The 10,138-nt window shown below is 42.4% G+C and overlaps 1 protein-coding gene across 2 annotated transcripts; it reads right to left on the minus strand.

Annotated features, from left to right (window-relative positions):
- Window positions 1-969: 969 nt before the first annotated feature.
- On the minus strand, window positions 970-9,611 carry MYNN (myoneurin). Of its 2 annotated transcripts, XM_010181840.1 has the most exons (7): window positions 9,321-9,611; window positions 6,591-7,393; window positions 4,964-5,123; window positions 4,101-4,279; window positions 3,774-3,857; window positions 3,257-3,343; window positions 970-1,528 (listed from the first exon to the last, which is right to left on the minus strand). In XM_010181840.1, exons 1-7 carry the CDS (start codon window positions 9,584-9,586, stop codon window positions 1,260-1,262), a joined length of 1,848 nt encoding a protein of 615 aa, XP_010180142.1. In that variant the 5' UTR covers window positions 9,587-9,611; the 3' UTR covers window positions 970-1,259. The 2 variants fall into 2 exon arrangements, with proteins under 2 accessions (XP_010180142.1, XP_010180143.1); XM_010181841.1 differs by lacking the exon at window positions 3,257-3,343 and having other exon boundaries at window positions 1,260-1,528.
- Window positions 9,612-10,138: the final 527 nt, after the last annotated feature.

A 10,138-nucleotide genomic window follows, 5' to 3' on the forward strand; every position in this document is an offset into this window, starting at 1 on the left:
AACTAGTCTTTAACTAATGACCCTACGAAGACACTAAAAATGTTGCTTTTTAAAAATGTACATTGCTAGTAATAAAACATACCTTTACATGAGTTGTGCTAGATAGCAGTTTTTTGCAGTTACTGCGGACAAGTGACACAACAGGTAAAGCAATACGTAAATACTTCATTTAAAACAAATCAGTCATAATCTAACAAACCCTTGCCTGGAAGAGCATCAGTCTGCTCTGCTGTATTCTTCCTTAATGCCCCCTCACGCAGCGTTCACTATTTTCACAGTGAAGGGCAGGATTTATTTCCTTTTTTGTACCTACTGTCTAGCACAAGCAGCAGCACTACTGGAAAAGAAGGATGATGAAGCTATGATTGAAGCCTCACAATTAAGTCAATGCATCTTTTCGTCTCATCTACAACACGCATGCTCCAGCTCTCCCTTCAAGCAAATGCTGCTGTTTGTGCCAAACCCAGGGCAGCTTAGGGACGTGAAAAATAAATCTGGGACAAGATACAACACTGGATTCACTTAAGGAAAAAAAAAAAACAAAGAAAGAAGAAAATAAACAGGTGATTTGTTGTAAAGAATACCCAGTGGTATCCATGCAATTAGAATGCTCTGAGTTACTACACTACAGAAAAAAGAATTAACCCTCCTTTACTCTCCTTGTCAGGACAATATACACAAAACTTTCTTTCCTTCTGGTCAAACTTCAACTGAAGACAGCTACTTCTGGCAGACAGCAGCAATTCTTTACAAGCACCTCACCAGAGCATTGGCCTGCCTTCTGTCATGTACTGCTGTATCACCTTGGAGTGCAGGAGTACAAGCTTGGTAGTACATTCAAATTATGACTTTCCCCTTACACCTCTGGGTTAATATTCTTAAACTATCAAATATGGCTTAAAATGTCTGTTCTCAAATGACATTGTGACACTTCAGATCAACAGGAACATGAGAGGAGATCTCCAAAATACATTAACATATTTAACAGAGAATTCTTAAGGCAGGTGTTGCTGGAAAGGAATTGTCTCCTGGAAATCAGCGTTAATTGCAAATAGAAATTTCATTGTAGTTTAGTACAATTCAACAAAACCCCAAAGACAGCACTGCACAATGGAAATGCCTCACAAGTGTCTTTACACAGAGGAAAAACAGGAACAAGTCCAATTCAATAAAAAAGTGACTCCTTGCTTGATTATGTTCATCTCACCAAAGGTACGCAAGTTCACTACCAATTACCTTGATGGCTCTGTCCTGCACTGTCAGTACAACTGCTGCAAGAAAATAAACTGAGGTTCTGAATATCCAGTCACGGCAGATCTTAGTAATGTTTCCGATGAAGGAGACTGACTGCCCGTCACAGGAAGCAGCATCTGATGGTCTTCAGTCCCAATGGGAAGAGGAAGTGCTAAAGCCATCTCAGAGGGTTTCACATCTATGGACTCCGATAAAGGACTTTTTTGACTCTGAATGGATTCTTGCTCATTGAAAGAATTATCAAGTGCATTAGGATCAGGGGGAGTTTCAGATCCTGGGCGGGGGAAAGAAGAAAGCAATGTTCAAAAGCTCCCACACAAATTCTGCAAATCCCCGTTCAACTCACTGTCCAAACAAACACCTGGTGTGTCAGAGGCTGCCTGGGCAGCTGGGCTGTCGGTGGCTTCAATGTGCCATGACACCAGAATGAGCTGTAAATACACCATAAGCACTAAGATCGCATCCTCTGCTACTTGTAGCAGGACAGCTACACAGATGATGTATTTCATCTTCATCTCTACTTGGCACAGTACAGAAGATAACAAATCCTTAACATCACAGTGAACAAAGGAGCTTTGGAGAAAATGGAATGATGAAGGTTTCCTTGAGATTTTTCCACCCCAGAAAGTCTATGACCTACAGCTACAACCAAACATCCTCTTTTCAGTAGGATAGCAATGCACAGTGTATCGCATATCCATAAACTTCTTTGAAAGTTAAGAAAAAAATCCGTTAATTCCATTCCTCCCATACCCATTATAGTTTTTATCCAGTTACTTGAGAAATTATTTTCTATTCTTAACTGAAATCAGTGCTAACACATTCCTTGCTGCCCTCCTGTTTGAATGCAGATGGCCACTGCTCTTGGATGGCCTTCTGATGAAGCCAATCAGATATCTGCCCCTTCCTCTATCAAAGTGTGCTCTGGAGCCTGTTATTTCTGTGATGAAGCACCCCTGTCTGCCTTCTGTCCCTTGGTGAGAGCTGATCTGCCTTGGCAGCTCTCCCAGCTCACACGCTCTCCATGCTTGCTGCTGCTCTCACCTCACCCCTGCTGTCACTGGGGCCTTCCTACACGGGGCTTCTCAAGCTTTTGACATTCAAAGTTGTCTCTGTGTATGACTCTTGTTTTCTCATCCCCTCCCTCGCCTGCTCCATCTGTTTCAATCCGGACACACACAGACACCTATTATTCCTTTTTCCACATGAGAGGTAAGGGAATTACAGTTAATACACTTAAGGAGGGACAGATAATGAGGTGTACGGAGCCAGTGCTGAAAGAGGTTGGCTATCTGAACATCTCTGTGCTTTGTACCATATGCAATAGATGTCAAATTTCTTCCTAATCAAAATCCCGTATCTAGAATAGGAACTGAATGCATTTGAGAAGTCTTTTTAGAGCAGTATTCACAGCTGGGAACATTCTGCCAGCTGGTCTGATCTCGTGTGTTTGCTAATCCAGCTCAGACTTGGATTAACATTGACTGCATATATAAAAAAATCTTCTTTCACTGTTACATTAAAAATATTTGTGCCTTCAAGATGTAAAGTTACTCATGTAAACAGTATGTCTTGTTCACCTCAGTTACTGCCCTGTAAAGACATGCTCCTAGGACATATTCAGAAGAGGTAAAAAAGTTCCTACAATTCAGACTATGCCTTCATGTAGCAAGCTCTCACAACTTACTAGAACAAGAAAGTAAATATTCACATACAGAAATTCTTGTCAGCAGCAATCCACTTCTATATTGCTCAACGTGTGCTTGTTACAACAATGCAAATGCTTGAAAATCTGTCTGGAATCTACTTTAAAGCATATACTTCATGCTTTAAAAGCTTTGGGCACCTCTAAAGTAGATGCTTTGGGCTCTAAGGAGAGCTACTATCCAAACCTCTTTTATTTTTTAATTTTATCCTGGGTGAGCTTAAAAGAAATGTTATTCAGCATGGAAGAGAAACAGCTGATGTAGTTTCTTAAACTTTCTTTGCAAAAGGAACTCACCTGTGTGAACTTTCGTTTTGTGCTTTTTCAGATTTTTTATATCTGTGTAAGAATTTCCACACATTTCACAGATAAATGGTCTTTCACCTGAAAAAAATAGGTTTGGCAATTAGAACAATCTTGAAATTGAAAGCAAACACAGGTAGAGATGTAGGATAATGGATTTCAATGTTGTATTCTAAAATACAACTTTGTAACTCTGTTATTTTGCCTCTATGTCTGTATTCAGAGTAAAATTGTTTCCAGAATAATAGGTTAAAACAAAGAAAAAAACCCAAACATCAGAAGTAAAGCCATAGTCGTACATCAACACCCACGCTGTTACACATATATTAGTCTGAAAAAGGCAATTAAAAAATTCACAAACATTTTTTTTACATTATATTAACACAGAGACACATAAATTAAGAAACTCCGCAACTTTCAAGTACAGCAAAATATGGTGTACTTTAAAGGCAAAAGGGTAAAGGTAGAATATTATTTATAGTGCAGGAAGCGGCCTGTCTGCAAAACTGACCTGTATGGGACCGAAAATGTTTATTGAGCTCTCCAGAGGAAATAAAACTCTTTTCACAAATGCCACAGATATATGGCTTCTCTCCTACAGGAAACACAAGGAGTTCGTTATTTCAATATATAAACAAGAATATACATAAAGAACAAATCAAAATGAAACAGCAGTAATGTCCAAGGGGAGAAAGAGCTCCCTCAATGGGAGCGAAAGGTCAAGGAGCTGCATGACAGCTCCAGAGGCAACTCCTTGTCTATTGATTTCCTGGTCATTACCGATCTCCAACCCGCTGCTGGGCCTGTCCTGGTGCCGCAGTGCCTGGTCTCCCCTTACCTGTATGTTTTCGGGAATGGGTGATGAGAGAACTTGAGACGGCAAAGGCTTTTCCACAACTGTCACACACGTAAGGTTTCTCCCCAGTGTGGCGACGCACGTGGTAGGTGAGCGTGCTGGCCTGAGCAAACCGCTGACCGCACCGATCGCACACATAGGGCTTCTCACCGCTGTGCTTCCTGCAAATGAACACGGACGTCAGCGATCCCCTCGCAAAAAGAGAAGCAACGCCCATGATTAAGAAACTTTCCTCAATTAGTATTTTATTCCCAAAGTTCTTTGTGCCAATGTTTTATGAACTAAAAAAAAAGTAAACTCTGTGAGTTTGGTTTTGAGTTAGCAGTTTCTCACGGAGTGAAATTTCCTGTCTGTTGACTCTGGGAATCAGCACATCCATGATTTCAATGGCAGCTGAACTGAACTACAGGCCCTGCACATGCAATGTGCACCATGAGAACTCGGCACATTTTGCATTCTAGTGTACTTAAAGATAAAATGATGATTCCTAACAAGGCATGTAACTCCTGCTCCTGCCAAAAATGCAAAAAGCCCCCTGGGCATAGCAGAGAACAGTGAGAACTGTTCTGTTTCACTTCCTGCTAAGGAACCCTCTCCTCTTTGGTGCTACAACCAGTTCAAAACAAAGCCCACACCATTGCCATACAGGTACCAGTGTGTAGGCTGCATCGTTTATAAATCACAAATCACTTCCCTAATAAGCAAGTACATAGCTGTATTTATTCTGTTATTAAAAAAAGAGCAGCAACAACCAAATTACATGTAACTCTTGCTCACACTGGAGTAAATTATCCTGTTGAACTAAAGATCTGGATAAGCATTTGCAGGATCTCACTTTTGCCTACCTTGCATGAATCTTCAGATTGCTCGAAGTTGCGAACTGCAGATTGCAGACATCACATTTGTACGGCTTCTCTTCGCCGTGGTGCATCCGACTGTGGAACACCAACTGGCACTTCTGAGCAAAGCCTTTGTCACACAGTTCACACTTGTATGGCTTCTCCCCTAGAGAAAAAGAAAACCCTTGTGCTCTCTGCATTTCCATGCGAAAGCTTTCCAATCCATTACCTGACCAAAGCTCAGGTGTCTGCTCTACTACTTCTTACAGATAACAGTTTGGAACATCCCATCATCAGTCCACTGAAGTGGAACAGTGTCAGGACTACAGCAGATAACAGACTATTTTTGAACACATTACTTTTTGGGAAAAAAAAAGTAATGTTTTTAATAGTGCCATTTTTGCTACATTATTTTAAGAATGCTGCTACGACATTTTCAGACTTCTTGCTGGTTACATCTATTTGTGACTCTGAATATTCAAGATGAATGAAGAGGAAGTGATCTGCTTTTTCTTGCCTGCCAAACAGCAACAAGTCTTCAATGTACAGCCTAGTGCTCGCTAACGTCTTGCTAGTGTTTGCTGTAGAATGCTACAGGAACTTCTCTGACTGTTCACATTGTTTTGGTGGCCAGCAGTCTCATGTCACAGACCATGCAACTCCACAGTCTTAGATGACAGTACTGAAGAGCATTCTTTGCATTTCTATGGCAGAAACTCTGCTCAGAGTTTTCCAAAGGCAAAAAAGAGCAAAAGTAAACTCATTTTCATCTGATTCACTGTTACTTCAGAATTCTGAATGCCAGCTGCAAAAAGAAAACTCCATGGAGCCGGTCCCCGCTGGGCTAAGTACAGCAGCAAAGGCAACAGCAGAAAAACAGATGTGCCAGAGCAGCCCAGAGAAGGAACGAACCTGGCATCCAGTCTTCCTACTCTAGGGAAGAACATACGAAAAGATGAGCACAGTGCTTCTCCTGTACATTTTTCTAGGCGCCAGCAATTTGCTGTGCATAATATTTTTAAGTCAGACATGTTGTCTTAACATTTAAGCATTTATAATTGATTTCTCTTTGATACTTTGTTGAGCAGCTCTTGCTGTAACACAGACTTCTGGTAATGTTGTTGAATGCAGAGGTGCACTCACTAAATAAAATCCCTACCTCCCCTACCTTTTTAAAGACCCTATGGGAGAAGTTACCTACTTGTCACAAGACTGCATTTTTTCCCACTTTTATTATCAGACAAAGTAGGATTTGAAGTTTTTGTTTGTTTTTTTTAAATACCAGAAATTCTGGTTTCAAATAGAGTTGAGTTTTTCATGCTCTGCTGGCAATAGTCTGTGGCACTCCACCACTCTGTAGAGTTAAAGGATAGCCAGCTCTTCTGAGTCTTTCCAGAAATCAACATGCTCAGACTGACAAAGTCCTCTCCAGCCATTTAAAGCAGAAAACATGATTTTGTACTGAAAAATGCCGAAACATTTCATGTTACCAGGATACAGGTACTATCCCCAGATGCATACCGGCAGCTAACAAATTTTCTAGAGGAAGAAGAGTGCAAAGATCTTTTCAGTCCTGTATTGACAGGCTGTGACTACAAGTCCCACAGCCCATGAGACAAGACCAGCGGCTTACCTGTGTGAGTCCGTACGTGAGTTTTCAGCTGATTGCACTGGGTGAATGCCTTCCCACAAAGCTGACACACGTACGGCTTCACTCCTTTGTGTATTCTCATGTGTCGACGGAGGCTACTGGCTTCTGAGAAGACTTTTCCACAAGTGTTGCACACCGGCTTGGCTTTGGAGTACTTCTGGTCAAGTTCTTCGCCCGAACTCTCCAGCTGGTACGCGTTCTTTTCACTGGCTATGTTAGACATGCAGTGCTCCTTCAGTGCGCAGCTTTGCTGAGGCTTCCCACGTTTCTGTTTTGCTGCAATAGTCTGAACGAGAATATCCTGCGCTGTCAACGTTTCACTTTCCACCATAGTGGCCAGCTGTAGTTCTGAGTTATCATTGCCTTGGGCAGCCTGCTCCGTGATCTGCATGGCCAGCTTATTTGCATCTAAAAACATTTCAATGGATGTGTTCTCGGTGACATCATTCTGATATTGTACAGATTTATTCTGGATGCTTTTGGGGGAACTAAAATTCTTCTTTCGCTTTTTGGTTTGAGGAGATTTCTTTTCTAAAGCCGCTTTCTTTGCCTGTGGTTGAAGCAACTCTGCAGGAGCAGCATCTGCTTTCTCCCGATTATTGTAATCTCGGAGAGTCAGAAGGCAAGCCTGCTGATTCATTTCAACATTTCCAGTGATGCTAGATGTCTCTGTAGAAGAAGGATTAGCAATAAAAGCAAAGTCTTCCATCTTGATTTTGCATTTAGTGACCACTTCTTCTACTTTGAGATAGTCAGCAGCCTGGTGGATTTCTTTAACGTTCCAGCTGCAACAAAACAAGAGGTGGGTGACAGTGCTCTGGACAAAGCAAAACAGCTGTTCTGTACCAACTGTATCAAATACAGACAGCAGAGCTACAGAAAAGCTAAACTGTCAGAAAATGCAACTTTGAGAACATACACAGCAAGATCTAGTCTCCTAGTACTCCAGTGCCGTGAGACACTAGGATGGCAGTTACTTCTGAACTGACAGATCATGCGTAGTGGGGTCTGCAGATCCATGGAACAGAAAACTTGATTTTCAGTTACGTGCCTTTTGCAGAATGTTAAGTTAAACGTCCAGTTGTCAGGAAGTGGGGCTAGACATAGGGTTGTTGGTCAGAAATCCGAGCACAAAAGGATAAAACACTGGAGAATAAAATGCAAAAATTATCACTCTACAATCCTTCTGCTAAAAGTCTTAAGTAATTCGCAAGCGGTGCATTCACCTCAGCACTTGTGAGGCCGGTATTAATCTTGTTTTATAAAACAATTTGCATACAGTCTTAATTCTGTATCAGCTGCATGCAGACAACATTAACACCAAGGAAGCCCTCATTTAAACTACTGTGCTCTATCTTTCAGTTGCCGTGACACAGGCCGTGATGGTTTAGAACAAACTGATCTGGCAAAGGTGGCAACACGTACCACCAATGCATTTATGGATTCACAGCACTTTAAAGAGAGGCTAACGGCAAACAACATTCTAGCAATCCATTACTCAGTAAATGTAATTACACAATAAGCAGCCTGCCACAATTACTGTCTGTACATGAATACAACTGCTTTAGTACCTTGTCTTATACTAGCACTGGGTTCAAAACACACCCTCCTGCTGTTGCTCACACACCCACCACCACAAAAGACAACAGAATCTGCAGACAGTGACAGCATTCACCCAGAGGGACGCGGCGCAAGGTGACGGGTGCAGACGGGCAGATCTGCAGCCGTCATCGTTACACGGATAGCTCTGCCTGGGTGAGAACAGTACTGTTGCCTTCCTCTTCCTTCAGAGATCTCACTTGCCCAGAAAGAATCCAGAAACTCCCCTCCCGTGCTCCCAGACATCAAGCACGCTGCACGCTTCTGCTCATACATAATTTGCAAAGCATCAGCTGCTAACTTCACTACACAGCTGCGCACACTGCTCTATTGCTGTTAATCCTTGTGCCTAATTTAAAAAAAGCCCACCCTGCATCTGTGTACTTAAACTGCTGAGCATGAGTTTTCAAACTTTAGTAGAAACAAAGGTTTTTTTAAACCTGCATTTGACATCAGACTTGGGGAAAGGAGTAAAAAATCCTAGTTTACATACATCTAAGTAATCACACTCCTCTCATGAGAGTTAATCTCTTTCTTTCCCTGAGAGAGAAACACTACAAAGAATCCTCACTGTACATGAAGTAACACAATGTGCATAAAAACAACACAGTAAGTGGGAAAACTTCTTCTGTGACTCATTTGGGCACTGTAACACACGACTCTAAGTAACAGATCATGAACACTCTAGCAAATCTATTTTTTTAAAAAACAGTGCCCATCCTCACACATTCCTCAGACTTTAGTCTCTACCTCATACACAGTTTCTGTGCTCTCAGCAAAAATGGACTTCTATAATTCAACTTCAGCATGAATACCCTGATCCTTCCCTCTCCTGGCAATCATGCAAGATTTTTAATCGCTTCCAATTCAGACAGAAAGACTCGGAGAGTGAAACTAGCAATCAGTGAAATACCAGAAAATACTTTTGTTTTGGCACTCATGTACCATGTGGTATTTTAAAACACACAAACAGATGATCTTTGACTTGTTCATATGCGTCATATCCACTACTATTTGGTCCTCCACAACTTACTACAAAGAACAAAAACCCCTAACCACCTAACACAAAGTTTATGTCTCTGTTTTCTTTCCCCCTTTAATAGCATGTGTTACCTGTCAAGGTTTAAGTTTCCCGTATAAATAAACTCCAGGAGCTTTTGGAATCCATCAGCTTTCACTTGAGTCTGATCCAAAACAACATTGTTGTCAGACGCATCTCTGTAAAATGCACCGAAGTACTCGCTGAAAGAGGCAAGCACATTTCTGTGTGCTTTGAACTGGAATTCGCCAATAACAACAGTGCAGTCACAAAGAAAGCCGGCTTCTCGCTGCTTGTTCAGTCTCTCTAAAAGGTGCTCACAGTGATGGGAATACTGCATTTTGATAATGAGCCGCAGCCTCTTTGTTCTGGTCTGGGAAAGCAAAAACCACATTGATTTACATGCAAGATTTAATTTTGTTTTCCCCTTAACAGAGTAAATTAATGATTACTAAAGAGCTGGTGTTTCAACCCACTCATGATCACTGCAGGACAGTTTGCATAGCAGTGCTTTTGTACGAGGGTGGATCCTTCTCAACTTGGGGAGCTGCTAATTTTAGAGACAGGACGAGGGGCAGAGAACGCAGCCGTGCGTGCATCCCCACTCAGATCTGAGGATTAGCTCCACTGAGCTTAGGAGCTGTCCTGTCAAAACTGGGCTTCAAGGGGCAGGGCACAGAAACGACCCATCCGAGGCTCGGAGCGAACCGCGCTCTGATGGTGGGGACAGCCGCTCCTCCGGTCACAGTCCCGCTCCCCGCCGCAGGGACCCGGCATACACCGGACACAGCGGGTCCGAGCGGTCACCGGAGCACGGGGGAAGGGCTGCCTCGGCGCCAGGGGAGCAGAAGGAGTGTCAGTGGGCCACAGCAGCCGCGGCTCCTCCGGCCCA

This window comes from Mesitornis unicolor, unplaced genomic scaffold (genome assembly GCF_000695765.1).
Source record: "Mesitornis unicolor isolate BGI_N332 unplaced genomic scaffold, ASM69576v1 scaffold14923, whole genome shotgun sequence".
In the NCBI taxonomy this organism is placed as follows: domain Eukaryota; kingdom Metazoa; phylum Chordata; class Aves; order Mesitornithiformes; family Mesitornithidae; genus Mesitornis; species Mesitornis unicolor.

Bases quoted from the DNA above. Each gene is read 5' to 3' on its own strand.
- MYNN (XM_010181840.1), bottom strand. From the start codon at position 9,586: ATGCAGTATTCCCATCACTGTGAGCACCTTTTAGAGAGACTGAACAAG. The intron at 5,124-6,590 runs GTAAGCCGCTGG...CTTTTTCTCTAG, and splicing joins TCACGTACGGACTCACACAG to GGGAGAAGCCATACAAGTGT. The intron at 4,280-4,963 runs GTAGGCAAAAGT...GTTCATTTGCAG, and splicing joins AATCTGAAGATTCATGCAAG to GAAGCACAGCGGTGAGAAGC.